The sequence below is a fragment of the Zeugodacus cucurbitae genome, chromosome 5, assembly GCF_028554725.1.
Source record: "Zeugodacus cucurbitae isolate PBARC_wt_2022May chromosome 5, idZeuCucr1.2, whole genome shotgun sequence".
In the NCBI taxonomy this organism is placed as follows: Eukaryota; Metazoa; Arthropoda; class Insecta; order Diptera; family Tephritidae; genus Zeugodacus; species Zeugodacus cucurbitae.
This window is the reverse complement of record NC_071670.1, coordinates 8,566,556-8,586,390: the sequence shown is the minus strand read 5'-3', so window position 1 is coordinate 8,586,390 and position 19,835 is coordinate 8,566,556. Positions and strand designations below refer to the sequence as shown.

The following is a 19,835-nucleotide window of genomic DNA, read 5'->3' as shown; positions in this document are numbered from 1 at the left end:
CAGTTTGAGAAGAAAAATCCCCAGTGAACTTTGAGAAAGTAGAATAAGAGTCCGAAGAAAGTTGAATCGTAGCAAAAGACCCCGATGAATAGTTTGAGGGCAAAATAAGCTGAGATAAGCTCGAAATTAATTATGACCCTGCATCGCTTGAAAGAGATCGCGAATTTCGCCAAAGAGATCTACTGATTTTTCTACAAGAACGTCAAATTTGAATAGAAGCAAAAATAATTGATAAAATTTACAAGTCAATGAAATGAATTCGATTGAAAAGGAATGTAGCAATTCATAGAAGCTAGATGTCGAGAATTTTTTTTAAGAATAATTTCGTATAATTTTTCAATTGGAATAGCGAAAAAATATTAATAATGGATTAGACAAAAAAATGTACTTGATGCTGGGTTATATACAAAGGTGTATATATATTTTTATGGTAGACATATGCATGTAAATAAACTTATTTATATAGGGAGCATCACCTGCCAATACGAATAAATCAAGTGTGTTGCATATTTAGGTTTTTCGTTGGCATTCACTAGTCGCCAGCCATGAGCGCGAGCAAACCCAAAAAGATCTAAGATAAAGTGGGGTATATAGACAATATTTAAGTTTGAGTCGTGTGTGTGTCGCAATCGCGCGTTCATAGCTCAGCCGTTATGCCTTGACAGTTTAGGCTGCTGCGTCGCCACTGCTGCTAAGTATGCATAGATCCACCTATTATACATGTATATATATATATATATTTTTTTTACATGGACACGCCACATCACATGCGGTTTCAAGCGCCCAAAGCGTAATTATTCAATTTAAAAGCGTGCTCATACATTTACTCCGCTGCTGCCTTGTAGATATAGAGTATATCTATATAGAAAACCTACAACAATAGCAAGTCATATCGTATGTATTTAATTGAAATGGATACAACCAGCAGCAGTAGCCCGAGCAGCAATATGCCATGGAGATGTACGAGACATAAAAAGTTGTGGCAAACAAAATTGATAAGAGAATAATTAGGCGACTTTTGTGTGCTCATAAAAACTAGTTGAATAGTTTGAATTGTGTAGTACGTTCAACAGACAAAAATATTTATATACTCATACATACTGTGACGATAAGACTTTCTTTCACCGTACCACGCGTTCCATCGGCAATTGTTGTTTGTTTGCGCATTGCACATTAAGCAATCGCTAATCGCTTGTGTTATGCCCTAGCCCCTCCTCTCTACTCTACCCGCACAACGCACTTGGCAATAATCCAATCGAATTGTTGCCGTATATGTTGCGCACAATTGCGGTCAAATATACTTGATCTCTGTGCGATTGCTTGTGGATAATGGCATTTTGCATTAGATATTGACGGCTGTAGTGGAAAAAAAAGTCGTAAAAATTTATAGAATAACGGAAAACGACATGCATGTGACGCGGAATGTTTTAAATTGTGATTAAAAAAATATTGCGTCGCTTAAAGCTCGTCACAGCGGAGCTTTTTTAGTTGATAATTAATTTGCTCACTTTTTATTGTAATCGTATTTACAATGAATGAACCATTCTTTGGACCCGCTAATTATGAACCTTCAAATATTAAAAGCAACGGTATTTCATAATTGAGTAACTCCTTAATTAATTGAATCTTATTATGAAGTTTTATTTGACTATTGTCTACTTCAACTTTTTTCGAAACCTCTTTTCGAATTTATCCGACTAAAAGTGGAGACTTTTACAAGTTTCAAATCACCACCTTACTGTTATTGAACCGAAGTCTGTTTCATGTTAGAAGGACGACACTCATATCTTTGTCACTAACGGGCGATATTATTGGTCTTCAACTTTGCTTCCTTTTTGTAAATTTACGGCTTTATTGTATAAAAACGGTTACAAAAATGTTATTCAAAATATTGGCCGTCGCTAGCTACTACTTTTGGCCATCTTTCTGGCAGCATGCGTATTCCGTGACGAAAGAATTCCTCATATTTCGAGTCGATCCAAGTATCAACACAATTTTTGACTTCTTCATAAGAACTGAAGTGCTCGTTAGCTAGACCGTGTGCCATCGATCGGAACAAGTGGTAGTCAGATGGAGCAACGTCTGGAGAACACGGCGGGTGGGGTAAGATCTCCCATTTCAGTGTCTCCAAATATTTTTTGAGCACCTTTGCGACGTGAGGCCGAGCATTGTCATGCTGGAGAATGACTTTATCGTGTCTTTCCTCGTACTGTGGCCGTTTTTCTTTTAGTGCTCGGCTCAAACGCATCAATTGCGTTCGGTATCGATCTACTGTGATGGTTTCAGCCGAGTAATGCTTCCAATTCAGCATCTACTCCTTTCCACCACCATGCCGGTCTTCGACTTCATAATCACCATTCTTAAAACGTTGAAACCATTCGCGACATGTTCTTTCACTTAGGACAGCCTCACCGTACGTATCCGAAAGCATTCGATGAGCACTTTTCTTGGAATTAAAAAGAAAAGCAAAATTTCCCGCATTTCGGCTCAAAAAGTTAAATTTTCAGTTGAGAATAAGTTTGGGATGCAAACAGATCTTAATGTTAACACAAATGTCCAAGATCGATATAAAACGATTTAATCGACCAGTGCTTGACCCTAGAGACATCTATTGGAAAACGGTGGAAGCAAAGCTGTAGACCTAATACAAAAGCTCTTTCTTTATATAGATATATAATACTTCGATATTACCGCGATCTGTTTTAAAATAAGCGAACGATCATTGGTGGTAACATAATCGATGGCTTAGAAGGAAGATCTATTACATACTTTATATTTTCTCGGAGTCAACGATCTTCGATCGGTTTTAAAACACACGTTCCAACATTGCACAGTGGTTCGGCTTGTATGAAGACGCGGTCATAAATACTCCCCGTTGAGATATCACTACGAAATTTTCACCAAAAATCTAGATAAATATTTGAAATATATAGAAACATCGGACTACTAGATCCTATAGCTCACATAGCACAGTAATTGCAATTATAATTAATTAAAAAGTTCCGGTACGGCTTTGTAAAAATATTTAGGAAACTGAATATGATTTGTCGATATAGTTTCTCCTATCTAGTCCCCATATTCCATATTCGTGAGATGGATTTTTTGATTTTTGGCCTATGGGCGGTACCACTGTGCATGGAGGGTAACTTAATCGATGGCTTAGAACGACCACAAAATGATATTTTATTCTAAACTTTCTTGGAATATACGACTATATAGTGCTTTTGCTGTCTAATCTATACAAACATAACCAAAGATTTAATTTGTATACCCTGAACAGGGTATATTAAGTTTGTCACGAAGTTTGTAACACCCAGAAGGAAGCGTCGGAGGCCCTATAAAGTATATATATAAATAATCAGTATGTTGAACAGAGTCGATTTAGCCATGTCCGTCCGTCTGTCTGTATATATACGAACTAGTCCTTCAGTTTTTAAGATATCGTTTTGAAATTTTCCAGATGTTATTTTCTCTTCAAGAAGCTGCTTACTTGTCGGAACTGCCGATATCGGACCTCTATATCATATAGCTGCCATACAAACTGAACGATCGGAATCAAGGGCTTGTATGGAAAACTTCCGCATTTTACAATATATCTTCACGAAATTTGGTGTGAGTTATTGCTCATAGAAAAAATTTTATCTCCGAAAAAATTGTTCAGATCGGTTCACTATAGCATATAGCTGCCTGCAAACTGAAAGATCGGAATCAATGGCTTGTATGGGAAATTTTCGCATTTGACGTGGTATCTTAACGAAATTTGACATGGATTACTGCTTAAGGTAATAATATAAAATCCGAAGAAATTGTTCAGATCGGTTAACTATATAACCTTTCTTACGTCTTTAGATTTGTTTAAACACATAGTTACTAAAAGAAATGCACCTGTGAAGGGTATATTAGCTTCGGTACAGCCGAAGTTAACGTTTTTTCTTGTTTTATTTCAAAAAACTTTTAAAAGCGACAACATTAATGAAGACAAATTAATAAATATTTGTTTCAAAAAACGAAAATTCCCGTTATTTTTTGAACGCACTCCGTAATCAAAAACGTACTTGTAGAACAACCATTCAAACTGACTGCTTGCATTTAAAGACCAATATTAAGGTCTCAATCCGGATTAGTGCTAATTATAAACTGTATTTTACTTTATAGATTTCGAAATAGCTCATGATGGAGACTGTATTCATAGCATTATTACAATGACTCTTTAATTTAAGTATACATAAAAAATTTGAGAAATATAACTTCGACTTAACCTCGAATACATCGATCTGGTTGTGAAACTGAATTAAAAAAAAAATACACTCATATCATTTTGTGAATATCAGAAAAGTTTGTGAACCGCATACGCTAATGAATTTCATGTTAAATTGTTTCCGGCGAAAATATTTGCATAAAACTTGGAAGTGCTTGTGGCGGTGTTTTTGTTATTTTTATCGTATTTTTATTGTTTTCCTTAACAAGCTATAAAGTGTATTTTTGTGTTTTTTAGAAATGTGTACTCGTATAGTATACAAATACCTGTACAGGGTAACACTTTTGCACGGTTCTTTGTACAATTTTCATAATGCCTGGTCTAACATTCTGAGAGATAGAGTCGTAGATGTTATATAATACTTTTTAATGCTCTTTATAAATATTTAATACTATTTGAAAATTGTAATGGAAGCTTTTAGTCGAGAATATATTCTAGGTCCTCAGTTTTTCTAGACACGAAATACTTCTAAATATTCAATCTTGTTTTTATTGAAAATGATGTGAACTACTTTGATATATAGTCTTATAAGTATCATTGACAAAATTCAGGTAACCAGTCGGTGTATTCTTTAACAAACTTAACTCTCTAAATGTAACACATAGATGATCTCCTTAGTCAATGAATATGAGAGACATGGAAAGAAAAGAATACGAAAAATTTGGCTATAATGGAGAAATAGCTTAATGGAGTAGATTAAGGTTGGAACTTAAGGAATAATTTTCTTAGTTAGTTTATTTTAACTAGGAAAATCACTACATATCACTTAAAACAATCTTTTTGCCAACGTTAAAGCCATATAGGAAAGCTTTAGGTCTGTATTAAATTAAAGGAAATGTGGATGAATAAAAAAAGTCTCCGAAAACTTTCCGGCGCAGTCAGAATTGGAATGGCTAAGGCGGAATGGATGGACGCGAAAGCATTCTCCGTCAAAGCAAACGGAAGGCTAAATAGAGATGGAGGGACGAAATTAACGTAGTTCTGAAGAAACTCCGACTGAAAAACTGGAAAGTCACAGCAGACCAAAGCTCACAAACATCAGCAGAGCCAATGATGATGAAGAGATTAAGGCAGTAGTCTGCTTTAGAAGCCGAAAAAAAGTTTTTTTTTAGCAATTTTTTTTTAAAGGGAAGGAAATGATTGCGGTCTACGGAATTTTAAGACGATAGTGTACTTGTAAATCGGTGCCGGTGATAGAGGTCGTGCGTTATAAGTTTCTTTTCTTTATGAACTAAAAAAGTACCGAAGAAGTTATAAAATTCCAAATTTTTTCAAAGTTTGAAAAAAAAAAATACACTTTTTTAAGAAAAAAATTTGACTTTAAGTTGCAAAACAAGTATGTAGTTTAAATAATACTTTTGTCCAACTTTTTTAGTTCAAATAGAAGATAATTTAATACTGAAGCTAGATCACTTTGTTTTTTTTTTTTCGATCGGATATATATTATTTTTGCTATAGCCGGCACCGTTTTCTAACACTTGTGAAAATGAAAACTCGACAAAACGCGCTTTAAAGGTCTGTCTGAGCATTCGCACCTGCTCGACGCTCGGCCACTAAAACTGCTCTAGCTTAGAAAACATGTCGAATTGGCCTCTGGAATTTTAAAGACATATTCTTGGATAGTTTTGGAAGAGATTTAAAACAAAACAAAAAATCGATTTTTTGAAGTCTGTAAAGCAGACTACTGCCTTAATATGTTGTTTAGAGTAGGTTGTCTATAAAGATAGAAACACCACGGCTGTCTAAAAATGTTCCACGTAATACTCGGAGGTGTTTTATAGTAGGGAATCAAATGGAGGTTCTCTCTTTCAACTGTTCCAACATCGTTTTGTTTACTTAGGTTTTTGTTTAGTAAGAAGAGGAAGAACCCAGCAATTTATCATTTATTATTTCTGCAACGAATGTAAAAAATCGAAATTATCAAAAATCTTTTTTAAAAAACTTGTGTGAAGAACAAATAAACACAGCCTGCTTACGTTCTTGGCTTTACGTTCATTTAAGTTCATATACGCTAAGCGTCCCAATAAAAAGCACATTTTGGCTAAACGCCAAATAATTAAATCGTGATTTATATTATATATAGTTTATCTATTTTCTTTTGAAGTGTGCCTACAATACCTTAGAATGTAAACATAAATATAAATATTTTTATATACGATTATATTTTATAGCTTTCCAGCAATTCACTACGATTTTGCACACATTCAATTTTAAGCCAATTGAATGTAATTGAAATTTTACATTAAAACTATTGCACACACATATTTTTAGAGATATTTTTATTATTATTGAAAAATTTGTTGCGCCTCAGCTAAAATTTTATCTTAATGCAGCATTTGAAAACAATTTTGAATACAATTATAAATTTAAAAGCATGAGAACACGACTTATACCTGGCGTCTACAGTCGATTTATTTATCGAACGTACGATACTTTTTTGCACACACATGCCTATACTCGTATTTATATTATAAATAATATATCGCTTTGAGATATTGTTTGCGATTTGAAAAGTAAAATTTATTTGGCATTTTTTTCCGTGCTCTGGCATGTTAATTCCAATATTTTGCAAACAATTTGAAAACGCTATTAATATGCATATTTCATGGGTGCTTTGTACAATTGAAAACGCTAGTAATTTATGCGAACATTTATTCGGCAACGTCATGTGAATGCATTTTCACGCGTGCCAACATGCGCTCAACGTACGTTTTTGTTTAAATTTCGACAAGTGCCTCCATATGCTGGCTATCGAAAATCCTTGTCCTCAGGTATAATTTATAGCACAGCTCAAGTGTCTAAACAAATTGCATAGTTTTAGTAATATTTTGCGTTGTATTGAAACCGAAAATAATATTACTATTTGAAGTGAATTTACTTAAGAATTTTGTGAGTCATATGCCAACAGGGACGCGAGTACAAGCTGTTTGAACTATAAAAACGCGCATTTCGCGGTTTCACAGCTGCCTGTATAAAGTGTTAGATGTGTGTAGGTCGTGTGTTCAATTTCTCTCTTTTAAATTTATTGAATTCAATAAAACTGCTGACTTTGTTTACAAGATAAATAGTTTATATAAGTGTCATACAATTTATTGGCGCTTAGAGCGTGTAAATATCAAATAGATTTAATATTTCATAAGGATAATAATTTGTGCTAAGTAAATATTCAGTGCTTAAATTAGATTTGGAAGTTTATGTGCGTGATTGTAGTGCAATGTGAATATATATATGGACTTTTTAGCATTCAACAGCTGAAGTGCACATTTTATTTCAAAGTGAGATCAACTAGGGTAGTGTTAAAAGGCTATACCAGTGTGACACTTAAAAAAAAGTTTTAAAAAAATGTATACTTTCAAAAATATCCTGTGAAATCAGCAAGGTCGTATCTTGAATAGTTTTTGAATAGCAGCGTTCTATAGTTGAAACTTTAAACGCGTTTTTCTCGAAACGACATTTTTCAAATATTTAATATCATAACTCAACGAGAAATTTACCGATTGACTTCAAATTGAAACTGAGTATTCTTGAACATATCTTTTTGATTGGTTGAAAATAGTCTTGTTTTTTGGCACCTTCGAAGACAGCACATAACTCTGATATTTTTCAATATTTTTATAAAAGGAAACATCTTAAAATATAGCTGAAAATCTACCTTATTATGCCCAAAAATAACTTCGAAACACTGGATCGAGTACTTTTTTTTTTAATTCACGAAAATCGTCTAATGGTCCTTAAATGTCCCTTTAATATATTTTAATGAGAGCTGCTTTTAAGCTAATTTAAAATCATAAGCTTTAATGATAGTGTTAATGTTTAAAATATTTTATTTTTTTTATTTGTAATTTAAATATAATAATTTCAAACCAGAGTTGAATTGAATGGTCATGTAGGTAAAGCAGTTTTTGAAGACAGTATTTTCGTGTTTACTTAAAAGAAAGTATACAGTTTGAACCAAGGACCAGAAAACAGAACTTTTTTATTGATTTAAAAAAAAAATCAATAACTGGAGCATTTTATTAAAAAAAAATTGGGAAAAAGTACCAATTTGCGTATTAAAGGGATAAGTTTCTCATTTCTTCGATTTTTTTTTAATTATTATGTTATTAATCGAATAATTTTCGAAATTCTACATTCATATTTCTTCCTTTGATTTTTTTTAAATATTATATTATAAATCGAACAATTATCTTAATTTAAGATTAATATTTCTTCAATTAATTTGTTTCAAAAATAATTATATTATAAATCAAACAATTTTCGTAGTTCAATTTTATTATTTTTTTTAAATTATTATGTTATTAATCGAATAATTTTCGAAATTCTAGATTCATATTTCTTCCATTGATTTTTTTTAAATATTAGATTAGAAATCGAACAATTATCTTAATTTAAGATTAATATTTCTTCAATTAATTTGTTTCAAAAATAATTATATGTATTATTAATCAAATTTCGAAGTTCAATTTTAATATTTCTTCGATTAACTTTTTTCAAAAATTATTGTTTTTTTAATATAACAATTTTCGAAATTCAAGTTTAATATTTCTTCGATTCATATTTTCAAAAATAATTATTTTTTAAATCGAACAATTTTTTCGAATATTTCTTCTTTTTTTATTATTACATTATAAATCGAACAATTTTCGAAATTTTTGTATTATAAATCAAACCATTTTCGAATTCCATATTTCTTCGATTGATTTTTTCGAAAATTATTATTATAAATCGAACAATATTCGAAATTCAAGTTTAATTTTTCTTCGATTAATTTATTACAAAAATGATAATTTTTTAAATCGAACAATTTTCGAAATTCAAAATTCATATTTCTTACTTTGATTTTTTCGAAATATGTATTTGTTAAATCGAATTATTTTCAAAATTGACGATTACGAAGTTAAATTGTCATATTTCTTCGATTTTTTCAAAAATTATTATATTTTAAATCGAACAATTTTCGAAATTCAAGTTTAATATTTCTCCGATTGATTTATTCGAAAATAATAATTTTTTTAAATTGAACAAATTTTCAAAATTGGGGATTTCGAAGCTTAATTGTCTATTATTTGATTTCGTTTTTAGTTGTTTTTGTGTTTGGTTTTGCTTATTCAATAATGAACGAAATTATTCAAAAAAAAAAAATTAAAAAACCAAAATATTCAGATCTAGTGTCGGATTTTATAACTAAAAGATGTAGTCAAGAAACAAATAATTATTTCTAAATATTTATTATTTACTTACCGTTATCTATACTTCCGTTCGAAACTTTACCGGCTATGGATTTTTTAGAACAAATGTTTTATGTTGTTGTTTTATTTTGCGAAATAATAAAAATATTCTTTTGCTTAATTCATTTTTTTTTTCAATAATAAATATTGTTTCAATTACATCACAACGTATTTTTACACGTAATTACGCTTTGATCTTTATGTGCGTAATAAAAAAACGATATTTGTTAGAAAAATCGATTTTGATTCCGTATATAATATATGCATTTGAATTTGAATTTGAAATCTATTTGGCACTTTTCCTCAAATATCAATCAACGAATAAAACAAGTTTCAGAAAATATATTTTGTGACAGTTTTATGTACTGTATGTATGTACACACACACATACACGCGCACTTTTTACACCCACTCAAATGACATTGATTGCTGTCGCCAAAAACTTAGCGGTCAAAAAAATTTATACATCACATACGTTTTCATTTTTCATAATTAAACTATAGCGCCAACACACGCACACACACACTTTGAGCACAACTAATGTCATACGAAATAATATGATATTTAACTTTCAAATGTGACCCACAACACAACGGACAGGCGCCACTATTTTGATTGTCAATTCATAATAATAACGAAACACTCGACAAGTAATTATTCACACGCGCATATTAGAAAAAAATATAATGAACAAGACACGCGTCACACAAAAAAAAACAATAAAAATTAAATATTTAGATACTCGTATATATCTACATAAATATATATGCGTGAAATAAATTTATTAAAATCGAAGCATTTTTTACGAAACCTAATTTCAAGTACTTTTAACGAACGTTATACTTGGCGTAGCGGTTAAAGACTGAGCTGATATCCGTGGCAAGAACTAAAGGCGAGCGCGATCCAATTGTAGTGACTGCTAGCTAAAAGTAGCTAATGAGAGCAACAAAAGCTAACGAGCTCTTACGAAGGTACGGGAGAGCGTGCTGATCGGCGGCATGTCGCTGATGTGCAAGGTGATTGCTAGTGAAGATGTCTTTTAAATATACAAAAATATGTTAATACACAAACATACATACATATTTGCATATATACCTATACATGCGTATACATGTATATAAATTAGTTTTGTTGTAAATGAACTTTTTGAACAAATTTTGAAGGCAAATGTTTTAATTTAGAACTTTCAAAGTATAAAAAGCATTCGAAGATCCAAAAAATAAACAAAATTTAATTAAGAAGCCATAATTATATAGATTCTTCTCTTTGTAGCTCGAAATTTACTTTCTCCATATCGTTTAATATTAATACTCAGCGCCAGCTTCCATATCCGGTTCCGCGCGCAGAAATTAACGTTGAATTAATAAATTTCCAAAGAGTGGCAATACCGATTTCTACATTTTATTTTGTTTTGTATTTGCTTTTATTATTCTTATATCAGCTGTGTTTATCAGGGATGAGAGTATAAATCTCCTAACATTTTATCGAAACCTTGTTGAATTAGTAGTAATGTAAAATAACTGTTTTTAATTTGAAAACTAAATTTTAACAAACAAAATATTCTATATCCAATGCTATAAAAAGAAAATTTTAATTTTCTAATTAAAGAAAATTTTACTATAATGTTATATATATTGTATATATAGTAAAGAGTTTCTCAACAAGAGCTACAAAAAAGTTTTAAATAAAACTAAAAAGGTTTGTGATATTAATGAGATAACACGTTCACCATACTTGATTGTCAATAAATCGATTGTGACATTCGCTATGTCGCTTTTGGCGCTGTCCTGTTGAAACCACATATTGTCCAAGTCCATATTATCCAATTCGAACCATTAATATTCGGTTATCATTGATCGCTATCGATTCCCATTGACTTTAACGTGCCGGTCTTGATCATCACAGAAGAAGTACGGCCCAATGACGCCGCTGGCCCATAAACCGCAGTTTTTCGGGATGCAATGGTCACTCATGGAATACGTGTGGATTGCTGCGTGACCAATAACGCATATTTTGCATACTGACGAAGCCAGAAATGAGCCTCATCGATATTCTCGACACTACCGGCACTTCTTTGTCTCACTGGCACGGGCAAATTTTTCCATTAGACGGTCAATTGTTGATCTGTCAAGACGATTATGATGACCCTAAATTAGACATAGTGTTCTTAACATTGAAGCCTCCGCATTTCGGTAGTAAATCTTAATACTTTGATGAATCTATTTTTAGCGTTTAAAAAAAACAAAAAAAAGTTTAATTATTTTTAAATTTACGCAAACAAAACAGATATATCGATAAGTATATTGATTATTTGTATGACTTTTACATCACTAATAAAGAAATAGAGCACATAGAGCAAATGAATAACTTGTATTAAACGCATCAAGTTTCTTTTATTGGCTTTTCTATAACTAAATTTCGCATTTATTGTGCGTAATTTAAATTGTGCGGGCTATTCTTATTAGTTTAAAGTTTAAACGTTGAAAATGGCTACAAAATATGCAGTGCTAGCACGCACATCACGTTTACAATCTGTTGCAGCAAGTAATGAGCTTGAAACCGCTTCAAAAGATACAATAGAAGTGCAGAATTATACAGTTGCTGCTGGCACACTCGTAAAAATTGCATCAGAGCCACAAACAGATGCAACGCCCACAATACAGGTGTTTGTTTATGATCCAGTACTACGTGAACCAAATACAACGCGCATATATCAATGTACGCAAGATTGTTTACTGCCAGTCTCTGATGCATTGTGGCCATTTATCGTGAGCATACCCGAACCAAATCGTCGCTTGCAACTTTTAAAGGATGAAATGCGTTCTGACTGGTTAAATACCATAATGCCAGGTCATTTAGTTAGTGTATCGGGTCGGCATTTCGATAGCACTGATAACACACTTTATAATTGCATTATTTGTTATATTGGTCCAGTACCGGAAATACATCCAGTTGGTTATTTCTTTGGCTTGGAATTGCTGGTTAGTTAATAGAAAACACTAAAGTGCAAATAAACTGTTGTATATATGTGTAGTCAATGTACAAATGTATGTATTTCAGAGCGATGTTCAATCACCACAAGCTGCTGATGTATCTTTTACAAGAAAATATTTTGAATGCGATGCGGATGAAGCAATATTTATTACAGCTGATCGCATTATACCCACACCCTCATCCGAAGATGAAGATGTCGAACAAGCAAATGAAGCACAAGATAATAGCTGGTCTATAAGTAATTTTTTTTATAATACCGTAGAAAGTATTCGTGCAACCTTGCCGATATAGTTTGAGAGCTGGCATTAATTTAATAATTTATAAATTATAATATACATACATACATGTATATTCAAATACATACCAATATGCAGTTATAATAGGTGATATTTTGAGAAGATATTTTTGTCTGATTCCATTAGATATATTTTTATTTTATATTGAATACCATACTATATTTCATTTATTATGTACACACACATACATATATGCATATTTTTGATTTCGAAGTTAACAATTTATTTTAAATCGTTACATAAAATTAAATATGTACATAGAATTTTATAAGTATTATATTTTAAAAACAATTTTGATAAAAAAAATGTTTTACATACTAATATTTTTTGCTGCTAAAAAATTACTTCTTCTCAGGCTCATCCGATTTTGTTGTTTTCTTTTTACCTTTTTCTACATCCTTTATCGCTTCCATTTGCGCCTCCCATTCTTTTATTTCCATTGGTACACCCTTTGGTTCGAATTTAGTATCCGGCTTAAATGACTTTAACTTAATATGATCCTTTTCAAGTGTCTTGCCAGCATGGAAATGTTTCTGCCGATTCCCGATTGTATCACGTATACCCGCTTCCTTACTTTCCATATATACATCCGCCCAGGTTTCTTCCACTTTTACTTCTTTAGATTGTTTAGCCTTTTCAGCTGCTGCATCGATGTTCTTTCGATTGTCCTCATCTATTTTCTAAACACCAAGAAATTATATAAACTATATATGTATGTATGAGATCTAAACAAATATAACATACTTTGCACTCATCCTCTGTTAGCAAGCCTTGTGAAATAGCTAAATCTTTGAAAGAGGTAATGGGATCACGTTTACTACGCACTTCAGCAACTTCCTCACGTGACCGGTAGCTGGTACCTGGATCGGACATAGAATGACCAAAGTAACGATATGTATGCGCTTCAATAATAATGGGTCCTTCTTTTTGTACAAAATCAATAGCGAATTTGGCAGCATTATGCATTGCCAAAATGTTCATACCATCAACGTAAATACCAGGCAATGGTACACCACGTGTGTAATATTCGATAGAACATGCAGCACGATTCATTTTTGTACCCATACCTAGTGTGAAAAAAGCGTGAAAAAGTTTCCGTTTCAAACACAGTTGGTGCTACATAATTGGCACAAACCCGGGATCAACAAGCAAATAGCTCATTATCAACTCAGCAACAAAAACCAAAACTATTTGCGTACCACTGGACTTAGTACTTACCGGTCCAAACAGAGTTAGATCATCGGAAGTGCGTCGTGCGTGAAACCAGGGTGACCCTGGCGCAATTTCGTTCTGAATATAGTAGCAGGTCAAACTCCTACTTATCCAGACTGAACCCCATACATACAGAATATATGTACTGCATGCAATGAGTCCACGCATGACACTAATCACCTGTTTCAGGCCTAACGAACTCGACTCATCTAACACCCCTTTCCCTTTGGTCCGACCCTATCGAAACAGCATGTTTCCTGGACCTCCCGTTAGATGAACTCGAAGACAATTAGACTTGCACCAACAGTGCTGGATAATCGTTACAACAACAACAACAAAACTATTTGTGAATTGTTTTTTGCTACTACAACAGTAATAACAAATAATTTTTTTCGATTGCATCACGGTACTTACCGTATTCATTATTTTCACAAACAAAAATCACCGGCAAACGCCAAAGACACGCTATATTATATGCTTCGAATATTTGTCCTTGATTGGCGGCACCATCGCCATACAAGACGACACAAACATTACCCTTGGCTTCATTTTTCAATGCAAGACCAATGCCAGCACCCAGTGGCACCTTTTTTGTTAGGAAAATAATAGATTTTGAAAGCATGGAGTACAATCATAATTTGTCCACTACTTGCCTGTGCACCCACAATGCCATTACCACCGAAAAATCTTTTATTGTACATATGCATGGAACCGCCTTTACCACGTTGACAACCCGCCTCACGGCCGGCTAATTCAGCGAGTATTTCCACTGCGCCGATACCCATCATATAGCTCCAACCATGGCAACGGTATGCCGTAATAAGACGATCCGTGGGACGCATTGCAGTATGTATACCTTTTAAGAGAGCGGGAAGTTATAAACTGCAAATGCAAACACTTATCATATCGACCCACCCACACAGACAGCTTCCTGCCCCGTACAGAGGTGACAAAAACCGCGCACGAGTTTCTCCTTATACATTGCATTCGCAACAGTTTCCAAGCGTCGTATGGCACCCATTTGTGTATATATGCGTGCTGCTTGTTCCTTATTTATAGTTATGGTTGTTGACGGGAATGTTTCCAAACGTATACATTTGTAGGTCTTAAATACATACAGCACAAGGAAACAATGAGCATTAAAAAATTACATGATTTTTTGCGAAAACAACGCTACATACATCGGGAATTTCGATGGTCGCTTCGCTGGCGTAATGATGGTGAGTTGTTTCCTTTTGCGCTTCAATTACTTTGTAGCACCAACGAAATAGTCGCAAATCATTGGACCACTTCTTGTACGATTGTCTGACTTTTGCACGCGCAACAGTGGTCAACATATTCCAAGCTGAACTTAATGTTTTAATAGAATTTGAACTTATTTTTTGTTTTTGTAATAAAATATTTGCGCGCTCCAGCTTAAAAGTTTACAAATAAATGTAAACAGAAATTTTAAGGTTTTGTTATGAAATGTTGGAAATTTGAGAAAATATGTATGCCGAAATTGCCAACTGATTTTTTGTTTATTAATTTTGTCGTGATTCATTTTTGTTAAGTATATGGCAAAGTAGGCGCAACATTGTTTAAATAGTAATTTCGTATTAATTAATTTTGTTGTAATAACACAATTTTGTTTACGATTAGGTTAGGTTATGTTAAGCTGGTAGGCCAATGAGCCACATATAGAGCGATTTTGGTGCTTTGCGATGCCAGATGGAGTGCCGTCACGTAGTCAATGAGAAGTAGTCTTGCTCTAGTAGTCATTTTGCATTACAACGGAACACAAATTCTCTTATTGTCTTAATATTATTGGCGCACTGATTAATTTCACTGTTTAATTTCACCTCTTTTTTGATGGATCTGTTTCAATAAATTTACGAAGCGTAATAAAAACATGTTTTAACGTAATATAAAATACTTTTACTTGTTTTTTGTACATAATTGTCACTTTATTTTTTTATGTTTTGTTTTTTTGCAACTCTAACTTCTTTAACTTCTCACCCATAATGCATATTGCAACTTTTTAACTTATATTATTCGTACACAAACATAATATCGCCTCTGTTATGGACAGTAATAATAAATGTACAGTGATGTTTTTGGTATTTCCAAAACCAAAATAAAAATAAATATTATGTATTGTAGCTATGTATGCATTGGTTTGATTGATGTTTAAAACAAAAAATATCAAAAATTGTGTATGTATAAGTCTAACAAGAATATCGCGTTATTAAGTCATTGAGTAATGAACATTCCATTTCACCAATTTAATGTATGTGTAAATACCATTTTAACCCATTTTAACTGCGTGAGTTGCATACGTTTGTCTTTTGTGAATAATATATGTTCGCAAATTTCACTAGTGATTCAGCTACACTTTTATAACTTATGGCTACAAGCAGACATTGCTTTGTTGCTTGTACTTCGTTTCAATGGTTTTAGCTACTACAAATGCTAAGCGCTTTAGTGATTGACGCCTTTACGTTGTGAGATATGCGCAATGTTATAGCTAGTGAGACCACGTATCTTTGTTTCCAAATTGTTTGAGTAAACATCAGTCCACAGACCAGTTACGGGCAGTTCTTTGTCATTCTTAGCGACTTGTGTAGCTTCGTCGATTTCCTTGCGCACCTTGGTATCGATTTCCTATAACGAAAAATGTAAAATTAATATAAGCACACACGCATATAAAAATTTTTTGCATTTTCTTTATGCACACCTTAATTTCATCAGCCGACAAAAGTCCCTGCTCAATGCACAATTCCTTGAACGAGGTGATGGGATCACGCTTTTGACGCACTTCTTGAATTTCCTCACGTGTACGATAGCTTGTGCCGGGATCAGACATCGAGTGTCCGGAATAACGATAGGTATTGGTTTCCAACACAATTGGACCAACCTTGTTCACATATTCGATGGCAAATTCGGTGGCACTACGTACAGCTAAAACATCCATACCATCAACCCAGATGCCGGGCACTACATCACCGCGTGTATAGTACTCGGTGTTGCTGGAACCACGTGTCGTACTGGTACCCATAGCATAGTTATTATTTTCGCAAACGAAAATCGCGGGCAATTTCCACAATTGAGCCATGTTATAGGACTCAAACACTTGACCTTGATTGGCAGCACCATCACCGTAAAGTGAGAGGCAAACGCCGCCATTACCCTTGTACTGGCAGGCTAGAGCAACGCCTGTACCAAGTGGTACCTGTTAAATATGTTTTATAATTAATGCGTTTTTAAGAAGTGTTTTATAAATATTTTTGACGCACCTGTGCACCAACAATACCATTGCCGCCATAGAAGTTAGGGGCATACATGTGCATAGAGCCACCCTTGCCCAAGGCACAGCCACTCTGGCGGCCAGTCAACTCAGCAAGCACACCCACTGGTGAGACACCCATTAAATAAGTCCAACCGTGCACGCGATAAGCAGAAATAATGTTATCCTGATCGCGCATAGCGGCTTTCATGCCTAGAAAATATTTAAATGCAAAATACTTATATAGGGTATACTCATTTAATAGTAATTTAAATGTTCGCACTCACCTACGGCACAAGCCTCTTGTCCTGAGTACAAGTGACAGAAACCACGAATGATTTTCTCCTTGTACAAATTACCGGCGGCAGTTTCAATGCGACGAATCGTCTGCATTTGGGTGTAGTATTTGGTTGCATCCTCTTTGGTCAATGTGACGCTTGTTTCGGGACCTTTATCGAGCCTATGCAGCTTAAAGGGCTGCATGAAAATGAAATTTGTTGAATAAATTGTTTAAATTCTTAATGCTCTTATGCCCGAATTAAAATGCCGAAATTTTAGGGCAGATATATGTATATTAGTCTTAACTCAAATATGAAGTGGTAAAAATTTCAAAGTTCTATATACCCTGGTTCATTAGTTGCAGGATGTTGCTTATAGGCACAAATTAAATTATTATAAATAAACTAAACACTTTTCTCATGAATTTTTTATTAAATAACTCTCTTCTCTTTAATTATTTATATAGTTCACTTTGTTTTAATATAAAACAATTATTTTTATGTTTTTGAATACTTTTTGTATAACCACTTTAGTCTAACTTTTTTCGCGAAATGATTTTGCAAATTTCTCTATGCGGAGAACCCTTACTGAATGAAACAGTAAACAGCTCATATCGAAAAGTAACTGTAAGCTTGCACAACACATAAGTCTACATAATTGAAAAACCTGTTGGTCAAAAATATTTAAATAACCATAATTAGAAACCGGTAAGTACAATGTTGCCTATAGACAACATTGGGAACGAAAAGGTTAATAAGAAATGTCATTGAAGGCCTAATATAAATTATTTACTTTAATTTGAATACATAATTAACTAATTAAAGAAACAAACACAATTTTCAAAATAGAAAATAGATAGACACTACTCGATAATCTAAATAACTCAATTAAACTATTAATAGGTTTCATATGCACTTATGTATGTAAGTAGTAGTTGTTGATTATTAAACTGCTTCAAACCTATAGAGTGCCAATCAGCTGTACTCTTCTAAACATCTAATTGCCGGTAAAAATAATTAAGCTGGTTAACAATTCTCGTCTGATGCTACTCGAAAGTATATGTATTTACTTTTACATATATCTGTTTTAACTTTTTTTAGACGGCTGTGAAAATCACGCGATAAGCCGCCGACGGTAAACCACGCGACAAATTAGAAATGTAATAAAAATCGACCGATAACAGGGCCTGTTGTCGTGAACGTATCATGTCATTGTCATTAGATTTGTTCCTAACACATATTTAAATACGTACATATGTATGTACCTATGTATATGCAATTTTTTTGCCCTTTGCTACTTATTACTATAATGACCTTCAGTAGATAGTACGTGAAGTAGTAAACTTAACAGTATGTACACACATTTTTGTTTATCAACCAATCTACTTCGAAGCAAAACTGTCATAAATTGTTTATAACTTTTACTGAATAATAGCCATTTAGCCACCTGACCCTTTTCATATGCATACTACAAAATGAAAACTACGAAATCACTGCGCTCTTAATGTAGTGGCAAAAGGTGTTATGTAATAGCATATGAAATAAGTGGCGTGATGTAGGGAATAGAAATGTATGCTTGCAGCAGCAAAAGTGAGGGTGGAAACACTCACGCGATTCACTTGAATGGTCGCCTCCGTTGCATATTTGTTCGATTTTTGTACACCAGACTGGGCGGCATTCTGGAAGAAACCGAAAAATGATGAATAATTCCTGCACATGTTATAATTTGTTGTTTTTGTTTTAGCTGCCAATGCCGCTGCTGCTGCCTGATGTTGTAAGCTGCAGCTAATCAAAGGAGCTACATGCTGTCGCCGAAGCAGGCTCAACATGCTCCTACCAACGGGACGACGGCCACATGAAGTTGTCGTCGTCACCAGCATTCTGCGATTACATACTTTTTGCAATTGTTTTGCCACGACTGGCAATTCGCTGCATCTGGAAAGTGTACGCAACATTTTTTCACTTTATTAAATCGCAAATTATCGTAAATTTAATATAAAATATGATTTTTTCTTCGAAGACTCGAAATCGCGTAACACCTCCAACCGAAAAGCACGTCACTGAATACACGAATGTCAAACAAGACAACATGTTATAAGCGCAATTGGCGTAATGCTTCTTCTTTTACAGCAATGTGAATAACAGTAATCACAATGTGAATCAAGCTGTTTGCAACTAAATCTTAAACATTCTTTAACTCCATAGAGAATTTTACGTATCCAAATCTATTTTACGCCGCCTTTTGTTAGCGAAAAGTTCAATTTTTTTTACTGTAAAGTTTTCAAAATAATAATTAAAATATAT

General features: G+C 33.3%; 4 protein-coding genes across 4 annotated transcripts in view; 1 reads left to right on the top strand and 3 right to left on the bottom strand.

Moving 5' to 3' along the window:
• The window catches only part of LOC105216226 (uncharacterized), a 65,102-nt gene extending 54,787 nt beyond the window's left edge, over window positions 1-10,315 (bottom strand). The window contains exons 1-2 of the mRNA XM_054231211.1: window positions 10,298-10,315; window positions 9,500-9,682 (exon numbers count right to left, since the gene is read on the bottom strand). The gene's annotated coding sequence lies outside the window, so the exon portion shown is untranslated. The remainder of the gene's footprint in view (window positions 1-9,499; window positions 9,683-10,297) is intronic.
• Window positions 10,316-11,818: 1,503 nt separating this feature from the next.
• Window positions 11,819-16,352, top strand: LOC105216227 (uncharacterized). The gene is made up of 2 exons (XM_011190613.3): window positions 11,819-12,467; window positions 12,547-16,352. The coding sequence occupies exons 1-2, from the start codon at window positions 11,973-11,975 to the stop codon at window positions 12,769-12,771; spliced, it is 720 nt and encodes a 239-aa protein (XP_011188915.2). The 5' UTR covers window positions 11,819-11,972; the 3' UTR covers window positions 12,772-16,352.
• LOC105216229 (pyruvate dehydrogenase E1 component subunit alpha, mitochondrial) lies at window positions 12,971-15,325 on the bottom strand. The gene is made up of 6 exons (XM_011190615.3): window positions 15,170-15,325; window positions 14,904-15,093; window positions 14,642-14,844; window positions 14,403-14,574; window positions 13,521-13,843; window positions 12,971-13,456 (listed from the first exon to the last, which is right to left on the bottom strand). Exons 1-6 carry the CDS (start codon window positions 15,323-15,325, stop codon window positions 13,118-13,120), a joined length of 1,383 nt encoding a protein of 460 aa, XP_011188917.2. The 3' UTR covers window positions 12,971-13,117.
• Window positions 16,337-19,614, bottom strand: LOC105216230 (probable pyruvate dehydrogenase E1 component subunit alpha, mitochondrial). The gene is made up of 6 exons (XM_011190616.3): window positions 19,427-19,614; window positions 19,142-19,210; window positions 17,541-17,730; window positions 17,264-17,466; window positions 16,705-17,199; window positions 16,337-16,631 (listed from the first exon to the last, which is right to left on the bottom strand). The coding sequence occupies exons 1-6, from the start codon at window positions 19,484-19,486 to the stop codon at window positions 16,449-16,451; spliced, it is 1,200 nt and encodes a 399-aa protein (XP_011188918.1). The 5' UTR covers window positions 19,487-19,614; the 3' UTR covers window positions 16,337-16,448.
• Window positions 19,615-19,835: the final 221 nt, after the last annotated feature.

Coding starts and splice junctions, on each gene's coding strand:
- LOC105216227 (XM_011190613.3), top strand. CDS start 11,973: ATGGCTACAAAATATGCAGTGCTAGCACGCACATCACGTTTACAATCT. Junction 12,468..12,546: donor TCTTTGGCTTGGAATTGCTG/GTTAGTTAATAG, acceptor TATGTATTTCAG/AGCGATGTTCAATCACCACA.
- LOC105216229 (XM_011190615.3), bottom strand. CDS start 15,325: ATGTTGACCACTGTTGCGCGTGCAAAAGTCAGACAATCGTACAAGAAG. Junction 15,094..15,169: donor CGACCATCGAAATTCCCGAT/GTATGTAGCGTT, acceptor TATGTATTTAAG/ACCTACAAATGTATACGTTT. Junction 14,575..14,641: donor ATGGCATTGTGGGTGCACAG/GCAAGTAGTGGA, acceptor CTAACAAAAAAG/GTGCCACTGGGTGCTGGCAT.
- LOC105216230 (XM_011190616.3), bottom strand. CDS start 19,486: ATGTTGCGTACACTTTCCAGATGCAGCGAATTGCCAGTCGTGGCAAAA. Junction 17,200..17,263: donor ATGGTATTGTTGGTGCACAG/GTGCGTCAAAAA, acceptor CATATTTAACAG/GTACCACTTGGTACAGGCGT. Junction 16,632..16,704: donor TGTCGGCTGATGAAATTAAG/GTGTGCATAAAG, acceptor TTTTCGTTATAG/GAAATCGATACCAAGGTGCG.